The following is a 22,574-nucleotide window of genomic DNA, read 5'->3' as shown; positions in this document are numbered from 1 at the left end:
AGAACGGGTCTTGGGCTCAAGTGTGTGTTAAATGTTTTTAATATATTCAGTGGGGGGGGGGCGGTATTTCTTATCTCTGATGAGGAAATTCAGCAGCTCTACACCTCATTGCTATTATTTGGAAAATACAACATATCCCCTTAATGGAGAAATAGAAATGTTTGTCTTGTTGGATCTTCTAATTTCTGGTCTCCATTTTTTAGTCTGGTCACTCAAGTAGACTTTATCATTGGTGCAAACAGCCTCTTTCAAGTACTTTCCTGGGCTGTTGGATATTTAGTCACCCTGTCACCTGCATCAGTGCATTCTCAACATCTATCCCGTGAGGCTGATTTCCATAGAGTGCAGTGCAAATGAATAAACCCTGCTTCTGGGAATAGGGGACAGTCACATAATCCCTGTATTGCTAATGAAGGAAAAATACTCCTTTGCAAAAGGGTACAGTTTAATTGCAGTTCTTCCATAAAGCAGCTCGGGCTATAAATTTGGGCTAGGAAGAACCCAAATTTCTTTTAAAAACCCACCAAAATAGTTATGAAAATACTCCAACATCAAGGCCATTTGATATTAATACACTAAATAACACCTATACAGAAAATATCCTAAATATTTTTTCAGCGGAGTTGTGAGTAAGGATTAGTGTCTCTCAGTTATTCATGGTCAGAGCCTCTGACTCTTTAAATGTTTTAAAGACTTCAGTTTTTGTAGCACTCGGAGTTAATATCAGTGTTTTGAGAATACTTAGGTGAATACTGGTGCATTCTAAAGCAGTGCATAGAGATTAGGCACACAATTCACTATTAACATTGACAGGAGTCTCCGTGCAACTTTCTTGAAGATGTGCTTACAGAATGCTAGATTTTGGAAAGGTAATCTTGAAGGGGTTTTTCACAATTTCACAAAGCAGAAGTGATGTGGTTAATGTTTAACAAGAAAGCTGTCTGGAAAATGTGCAATGAGTCTCACAAATTCACTGCCTTTGGTAAAAAAAAAACAAATGTTTTGTGTGGATTGTGAACCTGGAAAAGCACAGGGACAAAAAGACAAAAGAAATTTAAATATTTGGAGAAAATATTGATAACATAATGACTCACATCAACTATGCATGCAAATTGATACTTTGGAGTTGATCCAGCTACCATTGGCTTGGATGATACTTTGCTTGGGTTCGTATAGTTTAAAAAAATTGGACTGCTTTTTAAAAGTTCCTCAGCTTGGCAGGTACATTCACACCAGTCCTCCATTACTTTGATGTTAATTATTTGCCTTGTTGGCTTTTGACCCCTGACCTGATCTTGGAACTCCTTACATAGCGGCTTTTGTATTAATATTTGCATGCCAGGATAAGATAAGTTGCTTAAGGAAACACTACTATACAAGTAGGGGAAATCGTTGTTTAAAATATTTTTGGAAATAGACTTTGATATAAGCAAGAGGCCTAGTGGGGCCTGGCAGATAGCATGGCCAATTATTATAAGGTAACATGAGTGTTTGACCTAGGTAATAAGGTTATAGGGGCTTTTTGCAATGTGTGCCCTGGGGATAAACATATAAACCACAAAAGAGCAAAATAGGGTTGAAATAGGGGATTTGGGGAATTTGTAACCATGAGGTTAACTGCATTAGTGTGTTGGAAACATTGGGAAATGTATTGATGCAAACAGCCTATGTCAGCAATAGGGCCCAAGTTATGGTTCCACAAAATGCCGCGTATGGACAGTGGGCCAGGAAGTAATTCAGATATAGTCACTGGACAGATATAAGGGGTATAAAATAAGTTGTATGTCTAACCGCTAGCAGGTTCATCAGGATGATAAGATGAAGGAAGCCTGGATCATCACATCCCATCCATGATGTTCTCTGCTTACTGTTTCCTTCTATCTTTGTTTCCAACAGTCTCCATGGTGTTGTGAATATGCCAATATTGGGGATTGTTACTTTCTGTATATCTATTGTCTGTATGCTAATGCTTATGTTTGGAATTATTTGGATGTTAATTAAAGTTTTTAAGTTTCTGTGTGTGGCCCAATAATCTCATACTTCATAATAAATTTTATATTGCTGCCTGAGTAAAGAACCTGTTATCAGTGACTTGTGCAATTTGCACTCCAAATTAATCAAAGGCTACAGAATGTATGAAACAAGTACTTAGAAAATTCAAGGGTGTGCATATGCAAAAATGTAGGCATCAATGGAGAGGCTTTTTTATTAATTGCCAAATGTGGTTAGCTTGTTAAACATGTTAGCTCTTGTGTGGCGTATTCCCTTGCCAGAATAGGTAGAGAACAGCAATGGAAAAACAGATGTTTTGGGTTAAGATTTAAATCACTAGTTTTTATCAAATTAGACCTGTAATTATCCAGAAACATGTACTTTGTATCACATGTTGCTGTCATTTTAACCCTTAGCATAGGACATCATATAGAAGAAACTGCGTTTTGTCAATAAAAACAATGTTCTTTGTTTTACTCTTTGTCTAATGCACAGTCCTGTGTTTAATTGCAAAATGATGTTTTGAAGATGAGGTTTTCTTTAACATAAAAATTAAGTTGCAGTTAAATCCCATGTGACATATACTCATAGCAATGCACAAAATGAGGTATTATTTTGGACACTTAAAAAGGCCATTACTGTTCTTCTACCAGCCTGGGACTAAGCTGCTGCAGCTTCTGGACTGATCGGGGGAGATCTGGATGGACAAATGTGACTGACTAGTGCAGTGGGGAACCATCTCCATCATAGTCAACTGAAAGGAATAAGCAGGGGTTCCCAGTTTTTGGTTAGAGGAAGAAAGGGATAAGTCAGGCAGTTTCCTAGGCCATGAGGAATGGGTGGCAACAAAGGGATGCTTCAGGAATCCAACCTTGGGAGGGGAAGACCTGAGTTAGACTTGCAGACTGTCAATGTAGATACTGGAGTCCCAGCAAGAAAAGGCCTTAGAGGCTTTTTTGCAGCATCCACTGATAACCCTGTTAAGAGTCAGGGGGAGCTAGGGACCTGACTTAGGACTTATTTAGATTGTCCAAAGGTGAAAAGCTTCAGCTTCAGACCAGAAACCAGGGAGGAAAATACTCTTGGCATGGGCATAAAAATTATGTGGAGGAAAGTTATTGGGGTTACCTCCATTTTCCACTTCTGGGGGAGGGCCTTTCTCCAAAATGTTTTGCTGGCTGAGAAGATAAACAACACAGGAGACAGAGAATAGAGTTTGAGTTGGCTTTGCACAACAGAGCTCAGCACTCCCCCTATATGCCAGCCGTCCATTACCAGCTCAGCTCAATAGGCTGCTGTAAGGCCAGCTATTGCCATCAGGTGCCACTCTGACCCCTGCTGGGCAGGCGGAAGACTACAACAATGGCTGTAGTCTGTGGCTAGCTGAGCTCGCTCTTGTCTGCAAGCCCTGAGCTGTAGCAGCTGGGGTAGCAGTTTCTCCTTACTTTTTTGTGGGAAAGGTCTGAAAGTGGCTGTGGGCTGAAGAGGGGTAGCTATGAAATTGGAGAAAGTAAAAGAAGATGGAAGAGTTTTGACAAAGGGAAAGACTAGGTCAAGAGGCAGTTTGAGGGAGGAAAGGATGAAGGGGGGGTTGGGGTCTTGGAAGAGACCTTGCAGGAGCTTGTGGGAAATAGGAGGTGACTGTGAAGATTTCACATAGACATCTGGGAGGGAAAGAGAACAGACTTGGAGGTGGTGGGGATTAGTGGGAGGGTGATATTTCAGTGCACCCTCTTAAGTCTGCTCCAGCACAGTATAGAAGCTAGTCAAAGGAAGAGAGCCAGCAGGACACCAAAGTAAGCATTGTGGTGGTGACTCTTGCTTTCTTTGTTTTTAAGGAGTGAGGAGAAAGGAATTTTTTGGACTGTACTGAAAGAAGCTGGCCCTCTGAAGCTGTGGGAAATGTTTGTCTCCCTTCTCCCCCTCTCAACCTTTGGGGCAAAATTATCCCACTGCCCTGAAGTTTAATGGTGCTTGTAATGGTAGGGTTTGGACCTAAGGAGCGCCAACTCTCAGAATTGGGGGGATGATCACCAGTGGAGAGACACATTTGATCTCAACAGATATGGCCTATAAATGGAAGAGTTTATAGTCTGTTTGTGAAGGCCTTCTGTTATTAGAGTGTGTGCTCCCTCCAGGAGTTGATTGACCAATAGCGTTCAAGCTGGTCTAGGTCTCAAAAAGGTTACCTCGCTATTTGCCAGAAATGTCGTAAGTGTTATTTGCCTGACCATTGTTTAGTGCATCTTTAGTTGAATTCCATGACGTGCTAATTTGGATTTTTTTATCTCTGTCGGACCACAAATGAAAATTCCTTTTCTTTTAATGACATTTGTATGTGAGATCCATTCCCAGCCAGATCCAATAAAATATGTGGGCTGGTATCCAGCGTTTGTCAGGCCCACAAAGGAATGCTGCTTCCTAAAGAATGTTACTGTTCTAAAGGTTTGGGATGTCATAGCCCTGGCTACCAAATTTCAGTGCACCAATATTTGTTGAGGAGTATCTTTTTAAAATTTGGCTTGGTTTATATAAAAGTGATGTAGATTTGCAAGGTGTAGGTCAAAAAGTGGTCAACAAAACACTATTCATACAAACTAGACTGAGCCAAAATAGGAGTTATTTTTAAAGCTGAGTTTTGAAACATGTATTTTGTTCTGTCAGGGAGATCCTGGGTTGAGAACAAACTTGGGACTTTTCCTGCTTCGATTGGGGTGAGGGGATGGAATATATTGCACTTCAGTACCCTTCTGGCACTGTTAGTCTTGGAAGTCTACTTAGACTTCTGTAACGCATTTGACTGAGTACCGCACAGCATTCTGATTTTAAAAATTACCATCATAAAAATCAAAGCAGCACATCTTAAATGGATTAAAAACTGGCTAATTGATAGAGCTCAAAAAGTAGTTGTAAATGAAGAATTATCTAACAATAGGGGTGTTTCCAGTGGCGTCCCTCTGTTTAATATAACAGTTATCTGGAAGAAACTATAAAATCATTACTGTTAAAATTTGCAGATGAAACAAAGATTACTGGACTAGTAGCTATGAAGGACAGATCAGTTCTACAGAGTTATCTGGCTGACTTGGTAAGGTGGGCTCATTTGAACAATATGCTTTAAAATACTCAAATGCAATCTCATACATCCAGGTACAAAGAATGTAGGTCACACTTAAAGCGTGAGGGACTGTATTTTAGAAAAGCAGTGATGCTAGGAAAGCAAGGTCATAGGGGTTATGGTAGATAACCAGCTGAAAATAAGCTCCCAGTGCAATCTTGTAGCTAAGAGAGCAAACACGATCCTTGGCTTTACAAACAGGGGAATATTGAACAGAAGTAGGGAGGTGCCAAGACCACTGGATAGGGTATTAATGAAACTGCTACTAAAGCACTATGTTTAGTTCTCATGCCCAGACTTTAAAAGAATGTTGACAAATTGATCAAGATTCAGAAATGAGCTACAAGAATTACTTGGAGTCTGAAAACCTGCCTTACAGTCAAAGACTAAAGTAACTCAATCTATTTAGTTGCTCCAAGGGAAATTTGAGAGCTGAGTGGCTCATGGTATAGAAGTAGCTAGGTGGGAAGAAGATCTCTGATAGTAAAGGGAGCTTCACTGTAGCAGAAATACACATAACGAGATCCAGTGGCTGGAAACTGACACTATACAAATTCAGACTTGAAATAAAATGCAGTTTATTTAAGAATGGGGATAATTAACCATTAGAACAATTTACCAACGGGATGCGGTCTTGAAGTGTTTAAAGCAAGATTGTGGATGTCTTTCTAAAAGGTATGCTCTATCTTAACCAGATGATATGGACTTTTGATGCAGGAATTACTACGTGAAATTCTATGGGCTATATATGCAGGAGATCAGACTTAGACAACCATACTAGTCCCTTTAGTCTTCAAATCTTCAAAAAAATTGTTTATTCATGAAACTGGGGGGAAATATCAGCAGATGTTTGTTAGGGGGATTATAAAGCAACAAAATAGTAGCTCAGAATGAAAGGTTCCATACTGAGATTACCAAAGATGTGGAGTTTCTACTTTGGCCAGTTGAGGGACCCTAATGCCTAGTCCTTCTTTCCAAAATAAAGGAGAAAAAATAGACTGTACAGCTTCTATAATCTACTTCTCCAGCAAAGACTTATAAGTAGCTTTTGCGAGCTTCAGTAGAAGAACGGGTTGAAATAACAATTCTAGAGTAATTATGGCCACTTCTGAGTAGAGTTAAAAGGGAGTGGGTGGGAAAGACTTGGAACAGAGGGTGACTTTCTCCCATTTGGTTTACAAAATATTGTTATGGGATATATCGTACCATAATGTGGACAGCAGCAGAGGTCAGCATGCACATTTAAAGAAAAGGGCATCTGCGTATATGTGGAAATATATGCCCTCTATTGACTGTTATAAAAGCAGAGGAACTATATTATATTTAGTTGCTTTAAAACATTAAGATGATTCAGAATGAAATGCAGAAAGAGAATAAGAACCAAGCTGGCAGCCTGGCAGCTTCTTAGTCTTTTGACAGATTCCATTTTTTAAATTTGTATTTCTTAAACTGTTTCTCTCTTGTTTTTAAAATTTTGTATAAATGTAACATGCTTGATAGAACCATAAAGGCATCTTTCTAGCTGTGTTCTATTTTCCATCCTTTCCTCAAACCCCACCTTTGAATTATGTGTAAATGGAACATTTATTTTTGCTGTTAAAAGGTGCCAAGTCATTTGAATATGTTCTTTTATGCCTTCCTGTAGTCTGAACAATCTGTGTGAACAAGTAACATAATGAATGCTTGTTGCCTGTTCGGCATAGATGTTTGCAAGTATCATTTTGTGATCTTAAAAAAAAAAAAGAATGGATTTATGCTTAAGAAATAGCTCCAAGAAATGTCTATATAGTGTATTTCACCTGTAGATCCATTTTACAATCAATGGTTTGTGTTATGAATCATTAAAATGAGATGTCATGGTTTCTGTAGAGTGGCTTTGAGAAAAACATGAAGACCGAGGAAAAATGTAAAATAATTTCACCCTTATAATTAGTATTGCTTTTGAAGCCATTTCTAAAGATAAGGGACAAATAATGAGAAAAGAAGACTGTGTTCCATTAAATGTGAATAGTCAATATAAATATAAACTGACTTTATTTCTGTATCTCTGTTTTTCATTATGTTCTCAGTCTATAGGAGATAAGTCAAAAATTTGTTTAGACATTTTTTTCATATGAAGAGCAATGCATAATTTTTTTCAGCTGGGTAAAAAGACAATGCAAAAATTGTATATAAATATTTAAATTTTAAAATAAAACAATGGTCAGCAACAGTAAGAGTTAATATGGTTGTTAATAACTGCAATGATAAAATAATCATTGTTATCAAACATAGCTATAAACAGAATCTCAGACATGCTCCAGGTTAGTCAGAAGAGGTCCTCTGTATTACACTGTGCTTGCTTGCTTTAAATGAAGCTGTGTTATTGGTTAACTGGGATGCTTAGCATAATCACTTTGCTAGGCTGTGGTGGAGGGAGGTGATTATCACTGGGAACAGATGGGCAGGTCCAAAGCATTGCCAGATTCTACACTAGCTCCGTTTACTGTAGGTTCTAGCTTTCTTTTCTTCAACAATTCTAATTTTTATTCCGCCTGCATGTCTAAAGAACTAGCTGAACTAAAAGGTCAGGGACTGAAGACCTTACAGTTTAGCTCACAAATTTAGGAGTGGGGAATTCAAAATGCTGCCACTCTGTATGTGAATGGATGGAGCAGATTTCATTTCATACAGTTGCCTCCCTAAATATATGAAGGATTTATCTGTAAGCTTAGCACTCTACTCTGCGTCTGTATCTCCTTGTGGATTGTATTGTGTCTGTGATCAGAAATGATTTTCTCAGATATGAACACTGTCTCTGGCTCCCCTAAGGTGCATCCTCCTAATGGGACCCGATTTTATACTTTTCAGGTAAGTGTACTTTAATAACATTGGTTATCTGGAAGTTAAAATGTGGGTAAACTTTGAATCAGAGTAAGCTAAATAGGATAAGAAGCCTGTTTGTTAATTGGTGTTTATTTGGGGAAGAAGAGATGTAAGAAATTAGTATTTTCACAAATCAGTTTACCTACTTTTATGTCTGTAATTGAAGATGAAGTTGCATTGAGTATGTTTTTATTATTGATTATTTTCAGTAATATTATCCTTCTCAGGTTCATTGGATTTTGTAATTTTGTAGCCAGAGCTGCATTAGTGTTCACATTTAGTAAAGAATAGACACTTTCTTGGCATCATCACAAATTTCAAATTGTAAAATTCAAAAGTATTTTTGAAACTTTATGTAATGTACCTGTCCTGACAGAGAAATATTTTTAATATCCTAAATGTAGGTTAACACTGGACTTTAATTTGATTCATTTGGAGAGTAGTAATATATGAGCAATAGACAGCACAGCAGGAATCTATTGTTAGGACTATTAAGGTTTTCAGTGTGCAGCCAACTTTCACCTCATGCAGGTGAATAGTCTTCTGTGCTATAGCTAAAGGTAAGAAAGTATTGACAAAACCGTGATATGTTTGATGTACAAATCTCTTACCCCTAACCTATTTCAATAGAAAGTGAAAAATGAAATCTTTAATGCATTCGATCTAGAAAAATAGGTAATCCCACATTAAGGTTTGACAAAAGTGCACCCTACAACACTCTGCCCCTGCATAACAATTCAAACTCATCATTACTTAAACCGACTGTCTCTTTCAGCTCAGCTTTAAAACAAATATTGCCATGCTTAAATATGTGTATCAGTCTTCATTTGGCAATTACTATACAGTATTCTAGAATAGCACCTTAAATGTATAACAAACTATGTTCCCAGAACAATCAATATGATGAAACAAAGTTTATACTAAAATACTTAGCACCCGATGCATTTATTACATCTATTGAACTTGAAAGAACTTCTGTATACATTTTTTTAGTTCATATTCCCTTCCTCTATTAAGCTACTATTTTTAATCATGCCATCCTTACACTGATATCTACTGATAGTTGAGGGCTGTGCTGAAACAGTGTGTGTCTACCTCACAGCGGATATCTGCTGATCCTGGCAATGATTCAGAGCCATGAGTGCCCCAGGGCTGTTCTTCTGCAGAATGACTACTTTTTTCACACACTGAGCTCTAAACATTCTTTACAGTCTCCTGCAGCTGGGAACTTTTACACAGCTCTTGGCATCATTTCTGAGTCTCTTAAATTGAAAGAGTCAGTATAGTCAATATGCACAGTCATGGCTGTTTCATCATGTGTTATTTTTTGACCATAGAGCCTCTGATAGTAACTTGATAGAAGGCTGTTTTATGTAGGTTTACGTTATGGTTAGAAATAAATACCCAGGCCGTAGCATTCATTTTCACATGAACAAAAATGTCTCTCAAGAACTGCTTTATTTATCCATAGGATTTTGGGGTAAGAGGGCATAATCTAAAGGAAGAAATTAACTAATTAACTAATTCTGGATGCTAAGTGAGCAATATAACACTGACTGGTTTTGGAAAATGAAGCTGCTATTAACAGGATAGGTTGGCTGTGTATTAATGCATTTGGGTGTCTTTGGGAGACCATTTAAAAAAATAAAAAGACACCAAATTATATTGTTCTTCCTATAGTGTTATATTTTCTTGCTGTGTGCTTTGAACCTGATGTTAAATAGTGAAAACAATATGTATAGTTTTAAAAAGTAAATAAAAGAAATAAAGCATATGTAAAGCACCCCCAGTCGTCTTCAAATCTCACCTCAGACCCCACTCACTTCCTTTGCCTTGAGTCTAGCTTTGACTTCCATTCCTGTGCTGTCTACTTTTTCCCTCCTGTCCTACTTCAACCTGTATTTAAAAAAGATAAGAATTGGTAAGATTTGCTCAAAATGAATCTGTATTTGTTTTATCCCTAGTCCCACCTTTTACTACCATCTCTTTTTTTCCCGTTAGCTACATGTTTTTAAACTTGTCTAATTTAGATAGTAAACTCTTTGACACCAGGACCATCTCTTATTGTAATATTTGTAAAGTGCTATACAAAGTTAAGGCACTATGTAAGGGCCCTGGAAACTCATATACATGTACGTAGTTTTAAGCACATGAATAGTACATCTGAAGGCATTTGGATTACAGACATGCTTAAAGTTAAGCCCACGAGGAAAGGTTTGTAGCATTAGGGCCTAAACTGTGGTTATTAATAACAGAGCTGTTAAAATAACTTCACTGACTCAGAATCTCAACATGTAATATTATCCCCATATGCCTACGACTGTATTAAAAGAAACAAAGCCTGTGCACAAATCATATATGTGTTACATACTTTTAAACTGAAATTCTTAGGAAATAAGACATAATTAGACTGCAGGCCGATGAGTTATAGTTGCCTTGTATAAATGTAGCGAGCACAGCTCAGCCATTGGGCAAAGCCAAAACCACTAGAGAGCTGTGTAAAAGATTTTGGGGAAAGCATTTACCAGATTTTTAATCAAATGCTGTGACTGATCAACTTAATTTAATATGGATTAAAATACAGAGGGCTGAGTTCTGCTTTTTCTTCATCTAATACTCAGATGTCTTTCAATTTTGCTAAAATAGCACTTCACTAAAGATGAAGGATAAGACTTGGAATCAGCTTCTCCTCAACAACTGAAATGTTTAAATAAGCATCAAAGGAGAGGAGATTATGAAGTGTGCCATAAATATGCAAATTCACATAAATTTTTTGCATGATTTATTTTAAGCAGGTTATGCTAATATAGACATTTTCTCTCAAATGAATTACAGTGTTTATGAAATAAAATTTCCATATGTAGCATGAACTGGAATGAACAAACTTAGCCTCTATTTATTTAGTTATTTATTTATTTATTTTAAAAAGTCATATTTATGGCATATCATATACTTGATGTCCTGGTCACCCAGTGTTCAGGAAAAGTATTACACAGGTATTAGAAAACAGTATTTAGACATCTGTGGACTCTTTAGAGACTCTGAAAATATCGGTGTCTATATTCTTCAACGCAGAAGAATCGTCCTGAACTTCTGATAGTGTTAAATTTTGATCTGGGCTGCTGTATTTGTTGAACTGCTTGTTATCATCAAAACAAGTCTCTGGGCTTTGATCCTTAGAGTATACCCGATCAAAGCAATTAAAACAGAAGACTACTCTGAGATGAGGTTATATAAAGGAGTTACATGGTGTGTGACAGTAACAATTGATTGGGAATTATATCATTTTAATAAAGATTTATTTTAATAAAAACAAATAACATGCAGGTTTTTAGGCTTCTATATATCAATCAATCATTATTTCACCATGTTTGCATGGGCATGAATATATTTAGCTTTTTTATGTTAAACTTGGTAGACTTGTGCTGCTGTGTAAAACAAGGCAGATATTCCTTTTTCTTTTTTTCTTTTTAATTTTTCTTTTGCCTTGTATAGGAAGATACCATTGCTGCTGCTGTACATGGATGATTTAGTTTGCCATCAGTCCTTGAAATAAGAATTTATCTTTAATGTAACTTATAAATGTCAAAGTCCAAATATTACTAACATTTAATTCCTCTTTGGCTGGTACATGCATTCCACTGTGTGCACAATGTATTTCATTATAATACAATGATTATGTGCATAATGTAAGTGATGATGGGGTCAGCATGGCTTAAGCAAGGTAGTATTTCTAACTATGTTTTTCATCATGCAATGGGATGCCCCTTATGAGATGCAAAATTATATTTTACCCAAGTTTTAAAAATATTCTGAAGGGATAGCTCAAAAGTAGCTGAACATTCAAACTTCAAATTTGCTTTGTAAATAGGGTACGAAGCTTCTGTGCTTTGCTAAGCTGAGAAAACCCACTGTAAAATAATTTATGTATATGTCAATGTATATTCACAATATGCAGTCAAAATTCTTGCCTTTTTGTGAAACTGGAAGTCTTTGCTAAGAAATTGTCCAATCTAAATATTCATAACTTTAAAACTATGGAACCTATTATCTTCAGAGTTGTCTTGAAGTTTGTCTCAACAAAATCAATCAACAAACCAAATATGAGATCTCTATGTTGGGTGTCTTTGTATAAGAAAAATGATTTCCATAATGACAGTAACATCAGAACTAACTATTAAAAATGTCTTGTAATTTTCAGTTATTAAGGTAATATCATGTCATGTAAGCACAATTCTCAATGATGGCCAGAGAGTAGTGTACTACCCCAAGTAGAACTTATGAAAGAATTCTGCACTAGAAAGAGAAACCTTCTTTGAGTTCCCCAGTGCACAGAGCTATGCATGTCTGCTAGATACATCTCGGTCCTTAGCCTTCAAATCAGTATTGTGCAGCAATGAATTATTAACACATTAAAACTATCTCATAAAATGAAGAACCTAGTTTTTATTTTTATTTTATGTGTATGTGAAGTGTTATGGTAACAAAATAAAAGTCATACTACTTATTAAGAAACTAAACATATATATAACCTATCACTAAAATCCTATTGTGCTTTTATAGTCTGAACTAAAAACAAGTAAGCAAGAATGACAAAAATATATTGGTAGATACTGTGGACTTGTGGCTAAGGTTGTATGAAAAATATTATTATTTAAGGAATAGCATGTGATTTCTATATGGCAATAGCTGAAGTGGGCAAAGTTAAAGCTGTATATTTATCCTGACATTACACTTCCTTTCTATTATTATTATTATTATTATTTTATTATTTTATTATTATGAGTGCTTCACTAACCATCCTTAAAGTTCTCTTTAATACAGATTTCTTGTATTGAAAAAGTTGTAATTGACTCAAAATGCTCCTTCTGTAACAGAGGACTTACCTAACTTATTAAAATTTGTAATGGCTTTCACTTACCATGAACCACTTTTCACCTTAGGTTATATATATGTATGTGTGTGTGTGTACATACACACATATATAACCTAAGGTTATATTCAATATATATTCATTAAATGCTCAGTTTTCTTTTCTTTTAATACTTTAAGTACTTACACAACTGCCTTACACGATTACTTGACGTCAGAGGGAAGGTCTTGAAACATTGTTAGTAACATTGCAAAATCCTCTGTGTTTGTACAGTATGTTGTGTTGTAGTGATAGGGCCTGATTCGCCTTTGCCCTGCACCTTGTATCATTTACACCAGTGCAAAATAGGTTTAAAATCTACTAAATCTGATTGGTAGTGTTTTGCATTCTTTACATAGACTATGTGAAAATGTGAATAAGTACACAATGTGCAAGACATGAGAAAATCAGAGGATATTGTCTACTCTGTGGTGTCCATTGGCTGGTCTGCAGAAGTTTTCTAGAGCTGATGTGACGTGGCGGTGAAAAAAGCCAATGCAGTCTTGGGATGCATTAGGCGAGGTATATCTAGTAGGGATAAGGAGGTCCTGCTTCCGTTGTACAAGGCGCTGGTGAGACCTCATTTGGAGTACTGTGTGCAGTTCTGGTCTCCCATGTTTAAAAAAGATGAACTTAAACTGGAACGGGTACAGAGAAGGGCCACTAGGATGATCAGAGGAATGGAAAACCTGTCGTATGAAAGGAGACTAGAGGAGCTCGGCTTGTTTAGCCTGACCAAACGAAGGCTGAGGGGGGATATGATTGCTCTCTTTAAATATATCAGAGGGATAAATACCAGGGAGGGAGAGGAATTATTCCAGCTCAGTACTAATGTGGACACGAGAACGAATGGGTATAAACTGGCCGTGGGGAAGTTTAGGCTTGAAATTAGATGAAGGTTTCTGACCGTCAGAGGGGTGAAATATTGGAACAGCCTTCCAAGGGAAACGGTGGGGGCGAAGGACCTGTCTGGTTTTAAGATTAAGTTAGATAAGTTTATGGAAGGAATGGTTTAAGGGGATAACGTGATTTTAGTCAAAGGAACAGCGTGCCATGGCAGGTAATTAGTATAATGGCAAATGAGGGTGAGGCTGGAGAATCTTGCCTACATGCTCGGGGTTTTACTGATCGCCATATTTGGGGTCGGGAAGGAATTTTCCTCCAGGGTAGATTGGCAGAAGCCCTGGAGGTTTTTTGCCTTCCTCCGCAGCATGGGGCAGGGATCGATGGCAGGAGGATTCTCTGCTAATTGAAGTCTCTAAGCCACAGGATTTGGGGACTTCAACAGCAGAGTCAAGGGAAAGGGTAGGGACGGCTTTGTGGCCTGCATCATGCGGGAGGTCAGACCAGATGATCATAATGGTCCCTTCTGACCTTAAAGTCTATGAGTCTATGAGTCTATGATTTCCCTCTGCTCCTTTGCGGACTTCCCTTGACCTGAAAGAGTACAGGCAGTTGCTCCAGGGAGTCTGTTCTCCTCTGAATGTTATACCTAAATAAATATCTTCCTTATTACTGAACCCTGGATCATTTCTCCCTACTGATACAACAATGCTCTTACTTTATTTGACAAATTCAATCATATTTGTGATTTTCATGTTGTGCGTTAAAATCCTAAAGGCATGTTCAATGTGAAAGTCACAAGTCCATAGTGTTCTGGTGACTGTTGGATAGCTTAGTCACGTGCTATTAAACATGAAATAAAAGTCCTGTTGTAGAAAGTGCCAAGGGAGTGACTGCTTTGGTTTGCGGACGTTTGTGGTACAGATTGAGTGGAGCTGCTACTGGACTTTGAAAACTGCTTGAAACCCAGTTAGTAAATGCAAGCAGTACCAGTGACAGCACAGCTGCTGCACAGCAGTGGGCCATTTTCAAAGATATACAGCATTTGAACTATGTCAAGGAGAGGATAACAATGATGGACTAGTCAGAATTTAAGTTATATCCTGAAGCTGAATGTGGCAAAGTAATTTAAAAATCTGGGCAGAGTCACAGCAAGGAGACAATCATGAAGTGATTTGCCTTGTAATTAAAATGCAAATATTCAGGAGCAATATAAGTGGCTTTTGTATGACCTGGAAGGTAGGAGATTTATGGTGGGGCAAATATGTTTGCAGGCTTTTTTTTTTAACAGATAACAAATAGTCGGGGGTGGAAGATTGTTTCAAGTTATAATTCTTAAAGCATGCCCTATGCCGTCATTTATCACTTCCTTTTGTGGTCTGTATTCTTTTTTATTATTCTTCCGCAGAGAACAAAAGCCAGACATTTCTGCTGAAATTAGGAGATGTTAAACAGGGTGTTATCTTGCTTATATATAATTTCTCCCAATACGAGTCTCCCTAGAAAAGAAGATGTAAATAAAATGTTTTTTTATATACAAACCATTATACAAACTGAGACAAAACCATATAGAATTCAGAATGAATAATGTATAAATGTTTTTATACATTGAAACAAAGTCTGACAAAGAAACTTAGACTGTTAACAGAAGTTTGGTTTTCTTCACAATGGGCCAGATCCTCAGCTGTTGTAAATCACTGATATCAAAGGAGCTGTGCCATTTTACACAAGCTGCGGATTGGGCACTTTGATTCCAATAAGAATAATCAATGTTGGCTTGAACCCGGTGACATTTTATTAGTATTTTTAACAATACCATAGAATTAGTATAATAATACAGTGGTGTGTTAAATATTGAGGGCTATATTTAGTTAACCCTCAAATTTCTTTACCATTTTTGCAGTGGAGCTGGTTTGCCCCCTGCAGAGATTGTAGAAGACATGGCACTCAGACCCAGCATTCCCCTGAGGTCCATGACATATAGTCACAGAGGATAGCCATGAAAAAGTCCTGTGCCCGCACCCTGGTTTCTGTCTCTCCTCTGGCTTCTCATCAAGAATCGTGCAGCAGAATCTGTCTCTCTGTTCGCTGTTTCCACCCCCTACTCTTCCCAGTCTACTTAAAAATCAATGGCACTATATGGCTACAAATTATCATTATATCTTTTTCAGTCATTCAATAAAATGGTCTAAATCTTTTTATGGGACTTGCTGCTCTGTATGCAATGCACTGGGAAACTTGACCGACTAACAGACGGAAGAATGCTGAACATTAAGTGGTATATACTGATTACTTTGGACAATCCAAGAGAATAGCTAATGTATGATCAATTATAGATCAAATTTGCCTATTCCTATGGGCTGAAACATATATCCCTAGCAAGGAAGAAGGGCAAGCATCATGATTCTAAACTAATAAGATGATTTTACTGTTAAGAATGGAGACTGGAAAACACAGTAGTATTTTTGCTTTAGTAAGTAGTTAAAAGGCCCCTGTGTGTATGGAAATCTCCCAGTTGTAGAGATTTATTCTATTAGATTGTCTTACATCATTCATCCTTAGATTGCTTTATCTTAACCCCCACTATGTACTTTGGCAGCAAGAAACAGTAAGAATGAAATGTGTGCAAGGATTATCAGCTCTGAAATTCAGTCAGAGGAGACTGATCATTTTGAGTCGGAATTCAATCTCCAAACAAACTTTACATTTTGTTTTTGCTTATTGTGCCAGAATAGCTTTATCCACACACCACAACACTTTTCAAGCTGAGTAGTAACCAACAGGAGCTGTCAGTATAGTTTCCTGCAGATAATTGCTGGTACCAAACAGCGAGACTGTTAGGGCCAGGTTGTTTCCCACTCTGCAGGCCTGCACTGGGGAATAAGGAAGCATAAAACACCTCCTTATTCCTCTGCCCCAGCAACAACAGGAGGAAAGCAAGCTCTGCAGAGCTATTACTTTCTCCTCCCACGCAGGTGGGACAAGAGGGGGAAGTGAGCAGTAGGAGGATCCTTGGCATTTTCCCCGTCTCTCCCAACATATTAGGCCCTACATCTGCCCAGGGTTCATACACTGTTCCAGAAATTGGGCTATAGTTAAGGTACATCCCTCTGGAGTTAGCTGGCAACTAGGAGGCTGACTATGACTTGAAATGCTACTCTAGGCATTTGTTTTCATTTATGAGAATTTGAGGAAGAAAGAAAGAAAGAAAGAAAGAAACCTGGAGCAAGGGAGTGCTAATGTTCTGCAGAAAACATTGGGACTTGAATGTGGCAGTACTGCCCCAATTTGTGTCATTTTGGTAATGGTTGCTCACTCCACTCAGCTGGTGATAAGATGTATTCCAGTGGTGTGGGAACCAGGGCAGGACTTGGATAATAAACCATCCTTATGGGAGAAGTTTAGAGAACAAATGGAGGAGAAATACAGGCCCAATTTAATGGTTGTTAAGGGGCAAAGCATAACCCATTGGAGTGAGATATGCAGATCATACGAGTTTTCATGGATCTCTGTACTGAAATTGTACATTTCAGGGATATTGTAGGGATTTCATGTAAATTGTAGGGATAATTTGTGGGGAAGTAGCTCCTCTTCCTTGATGGATAATTTAGCCATCTTGCTATGAATGCTATTGAATCTTTCCCCTCACCATCTAGAGGAAGAATAGTAAAAGAGAATTAACGTTACTGTTCCTTTGTATGTTTCATATGTCTTGAACACTTGCCCCGGCTCTGCAATGTGCTACTGCTTCTCCAGACTATGTTTCAGATTAAAGCAAAAGGAGGCCAGTACCATCTCTTGGGCTCTCTGGTACAGCTTTTTGGGTTGGTATGAATTTGGTTTAGAAGACTTTGTCCAAGTGCAAGCTGCAGAATTTTGTCCACAGACAAAGCCCTAATTTAAGAATTTTTTTCAGCAAGGTGATTGTGATGAGAGAATGTGGTTCTATTGTCTGGTAATCTGGAGGAATCAACTGTAAAGACTTAAATGGGACACTAGAATCAGTAATTTTGTTCCTCATGAATGGACATACTGAATTTCCATATACTTTAAGACAAATAGTGTTCTGGGGGCCAGTCTAGAGGATAAAACAAACATATACAAAACACTCCTAACCATGCATTACAAAAAAAGGTATATGGAATTTACATGTACTCACTTTGCTTATATAATGCTCTTTTCTGTCTTGTGTATGTAGGCTGTAAGCTGTTCAGATCAGAGGGACAGTTTCTTACTCTGTGTTTGTACAGAATCAAGCACAATGAGGCCTTGATAGCCTATGATCCTCTATGCATTACAATAATAAGAATGATAACTGGAGTTGGGTGATGTATTTTTAGGTAGAGCTGGTGGAAACTCAGAATTTGTGGTTCCTGGGAAATTTCAAAATTTGGGTTTGGTCTAAACTGGAACAGAAACAAATATTTTTGAAATTTCCCACAAATCAGAATTACTGGAAACAAATAGTTTTGGAATTCTAAAATCTCATTTTAAAATTTATTATTTTACATTAATTAATAACTTATCAGTGGTAGAAGTAGTGCATATTATATGTCATGATATAATATAATAGATGGAATATTTCTCCTCTTTTTATTTTAAAACTGTGAAGGGCATCTGCTAGTTAGTACTGTGAAAGTACTTAGTATTATATTTTCTAGATCAGTGTCTGTGTTGTAAACTCAGTTTGATACTTTGACATAAAATAATAGACTATTTTAACTATTATGAAATATAAAAAATAAAAAAAATGAAAATAAAAATATTGAAACAATTTGGGAATTATGAAATAAAATTATTTTCTATTTAATTTTTTTCCTGCTGGAATGTTTGCTAAAATGACATATTTTCTGAAATGTTTGAATTTGTCAAAAGCAGCATTTTTCATCAATAAGTGTTTTGACAAAAAAAAATTCAACTAGCTCTAATCTTGAGGCATAACAGAAATTCGTCCTTTTTCTTTGACCTGTTTCAGGGAGAGGTTTGCTATCCAGAGATCTCTCTACCTGGAACAGAAATAGAGCACATGCTGAGTGGTTTCCAGAAACCTTTAAATGTTTGGTGGTTGTTCACCTGTTTGGTGATGAAAAAGAAGTCTTCTAATGAGTGATTCAGGTATTCTGAATTGGACTTAGTTCAGATTTAAATACTGATTTTTTTCAGTGGTTGTTGGTTTGTGGATGTGTTGGTGTTTGGTAATTTGTGTTGTAGAAGGATTATAGGTTTCATTAAAGCACAGACTAGATGTTTCTCAAATAGTGGGATGGTGTTTTCATATTTGCAGATTATAATATTCAAAATAGACACTTTATATAATGAATATACTAAACTCTCTTCTTTTTCATCTGTTCTTGTTTAATTCAATATCAGGTGGGTAGTTATATTAAAGAATGTTTTTGTCCACAGACAAAGATTATGGGGATGTGATGCTTTTGAAACGATACCTGATAATTCAGTTGGTATTGTTGATTCACTAAAATATGCAAACAAATGAGAAAAACAGATTCACTATTTCCACTTGAGAGAAATAGAATTATTAATATCAAAGTTATCTGTTTATATTTATATACTAAAATGAATTATACAGAATCAAGTAAAAAAGACTTCTGCTCCCATGAAATTTCATTCTTTCAAGTGATAAATAGAATAAAGGATGAGCAAAATATGATTTTCTTGTACAAGAAAATATTTAACTCTAGGTACTTTGTACCTATTGCAATGTCACAGTATAAAACGTTGAATTTAGTCACAATTTCAGGTACTGTGAAGATGCTTCTGCTTTGTGTTACTATAGAACAAAGTCAATAATCATGAAGTGTCCATGGTGCTGAAAATGTACTGTTGATGCAGAGTTAGTTCAGTAAACTATTTAAAAAAATTGATATACCAAGTGAAGATGTCATATCTGACAGTATCTGAAACACCAGAGGTATGCTGTGTATGTAAGCAGTGTGTGATTTGCAGTTTGAGTCATTGATCATTTTAATAAGAAATTATTCCCAAAGTATTTTTAAACCTTGTATGTGAAAATGTTATCTATTTTTGGCAGCCTCTCTGGTTTTAGGATTAAGCAAATAGGGAAGTGCTAATAAGCATGAGCTAAATGAGGAAGCAAAATAAAAATGCTTCATTTATAAGTGGTAATGTTTGTAACTCCTTCCTTTTCATTGAGCCACTGAAATCGCTTGTCTCCACCACTGTGGTTCATACGATGAGTAGGCAGACAGGGAATTATTTAAGATTAGTAACTGAATCTCTGTTTCACCTTGCTTACATCTAGAATCTTAGATTGGCTTAGTGGACAGTTTTGGTTTATCTCATTAGATCAGAAAGTGTACGCTGCTTCTGTAGGCTGAAAGCCTTGGACAGTTTGGCTGGCACTGTCATGATCTATCGTAACACATACACAGACACCTGGTAAACAATAGGTAGTATAGAGAATAAAATCCATGATTTTCTTTAAAAGTACTTGAACTAAAGGAACAACTTCAGTAGCTGTCAACAGTAACATCCCATGAGTCTTCAATGAAGGTCTGACTGCAGTAGTAGCTTGAGGACAAGAATATTGTAATTCACTCTGTGGGACGCACAGTTTCAGCTGGTGTGTAATACAGATTCAGCCATCTTCTGGGTGAAATGAGCTAAAGAGATAATATTAAACTAGGACTTTGCAGCCTCCACCAGCTCCCCATTCACTATCAGATAGGACATCTCTCTTTCTTGTAACTATCACAGAATCTATGATCATTCAGTACATATGGCCAACAGAGCCTAGATAAAAATATGAGCGAGCTGAGGAAAAGCTGTGATTCTAGATCAACCTCCCCAGAAAAATCAGGATTAATTCTATTTTCACCAGCTTCAGATCATGGTATAAAACTCACTATCATTGAAGCAATTCCTCAAAGAAGGAAAACTTGGAACAGAAGAGCACATGTCAAAGGACTCCAAAGCAGAAGCCAATAACTAAACCAATGTGTTTATCCATTGTGGATAGATCTTGCAGGGGAACATAATTTGTTCCTCCTTTTATTTTTACTGGTACTGTCTTTCCATGCCCATGCCAAGTTTCTCCAAGGATGGAGAGCAATCCTAGAGATTAGTGAGAATTCCTAGTGTCATGATGTTAGTCTCATCACCTCGAAGGTTGAATTCCTTCTAAGGTCTGGATTACTAGATGGGAGTGTGATGAGTTCCCCCCAGGGTGCCACCTGGAAATGGGGTACCACTGAGCCCCCTGACCCACAGGCCTGGGCTCCCTTTCACACTGTATTGCTATGACAAGCTACAAAACCTTCCAGCCTGCACTTTCACCAGCATACATACAGGTAGGGACACACCCAGCTGCAGTTAAAAGCAGGCTCTCTGACCAGCCCCTGCATGGGAAAGCTACTCCGAGCTCCTTAGGCATTCCTCCCCTGTCCTCTTGAAGTATAAACCGAAAATTATACCATCTTGTGCTGCACAGGTAACTGTACAGCATAAGCTCATAAAATTCACCTCCTCCCTCAATGTGGAGAGGAATATGCAACACCTTTTGCCCCTGAGTTATGATTCCCACACACTGGTTTAGATAAAGCAAAAAAACAAGTTTATTAACAACAAAGGATAGATTTTAAGGGATTATAAGTGATAGCAAACAGATCAAAGCAGATTACCTAGCAAATAAACAAAAACACAAACTAAACTTAATATACTAAATAGATGGGGTATGAATAGCAGATTCTCACCATAAGAGATGATACAAGCAGGCTTCAGATTCTTAAGGAGCAAGCTGCACTTGCTTACAGCCTCGCATCCCCGGGTGGTCTATTCACAGGCTAAAAATCCCTTTAGCCTGGGACCATCACTTCCCACAGTTCTGTCTTTGTTCCTCAGGTGTTTCCAGGTGTAGTGTTATAGGGAGAGTGAGGACCCATCATGATGTCATTTTCCCCCTTTTATATTTTCTTCCCACTTGCTGGAAAGCTCTTTTGCTGTGACCTGGGTCAAACAATTCCCATTGTGTAGAGCTATCTCTGAGGGGTTTCTATTGTACACAGTTCCTGACGTAATCCTTGTGCTTGTGTGCATTTCCTCAATAAGCCATTAACATTGTTTGGCCTCTTTACTGTTGTACCTGAAAGGCTGCTTGTGGGCGTTTTTAACCTCTTGACATGTTTCAGTAACCCATATCTAGACAAACTTCATAATTTCACATATAATGATAGCACATACAATCAAATGAGATATTAATGTCTAGCAGATCAAAACCTCACAAGGCATACTTTGTGCAAAACATATCCTAATTATATCACTGTGAAGAATATGGGGTGCAGTGTCACAGGGAGTTCCAATAGGTATCTTTTTTTTTTAAAGTGATAATTATGTAGGCATCGGTTGTTGCGTCATAGCTAAAGCTGAATTGAGTTTTGGACTTAAGAGTGTAATTATGATTAGTATTTGATATAGCTCTCTTCATCCATAGATCTTGGTGCACTTCTACAGAGGTCAGTAAATATTATCACATCCATTTTGCGGTGAGGAAAAAGACACACACACACACACACACACACGCAGAAGTGTTACCCAGTGAATTAGCTGTGACATACAATTCAGGTCTCAAATGGTGCAGAACCCAAATCTTTTTACCCTCAGTCCTGTACTCCATCAACTGAACTATGTTGTCTTCTAGCAGGCCAATCAGCCTCATAATTGAAACACAAGACTACCCCTGCTTGTTCCCAGTCTGGACTGACTGTCACATTTGGAACACTCCTAACCTCTTTAAACAGAGAAGAGGAACCAGAGTTCAGTGATCAAAACTCAACTTTTCACATGGTAGAGCACAACATAATCTCCAGG

General features: G+C 37.4%; 1 protein-coding gene across 8 annotated transcripts in view; it reads left to right on the top strand.

Annotated features, from left to right (window-relative positions):
- Positions 1 to 22,574, top strand: part of PPFIA2 (PTPRF interacting protein alpha 2) — a 642,959-nt gene that overhangs the window by 160,089 nt on the left and 460,296 nt on the right. For 2 of the 8 annotated variants that reach the window (XM_054027409.1, XM_054027399.1), the window contains exon 1: positions 7,803 to 7,960. The exons of 5 other annotated variants lie outside the window; for them this stretch is intronic. In XM_054027409.1, coding sequence (XP_053883384.1) covers positions 7,880 to 7,960 — 81 coding nt within the window. In that variant the 5' untranslated portion in view covers positions 7,803 to 7,879. Of the gene's footprint in view, positions 1 to 7,802; positions 7,961 to 22,574 lie in introns of those variants that run through there. One more of the 8 variants, XM_054027390.1, reaches the window with a different exon arrangement.

This window comes from Malaclemys terrapin, chromosome 1, assembly GCF_027887155.1.
Source record: "Malaclemys terrapin pileata isolate rMalTer1 chromosome 1, rMalTer1.hap1, whole genome shotgun sequence".
In the NCBI taxonomy this organism is placed as follows: Eukaryota; Metazoa; Chordata; order Testudines; family Emydidae; genus Malaclemys; species Malaclemys terrapin.
The sequence above is the reverse complement of the archived record's forward strand: the minus strand, read 5'-3'. Positions and strand labels throughout refer to the sequence as shown.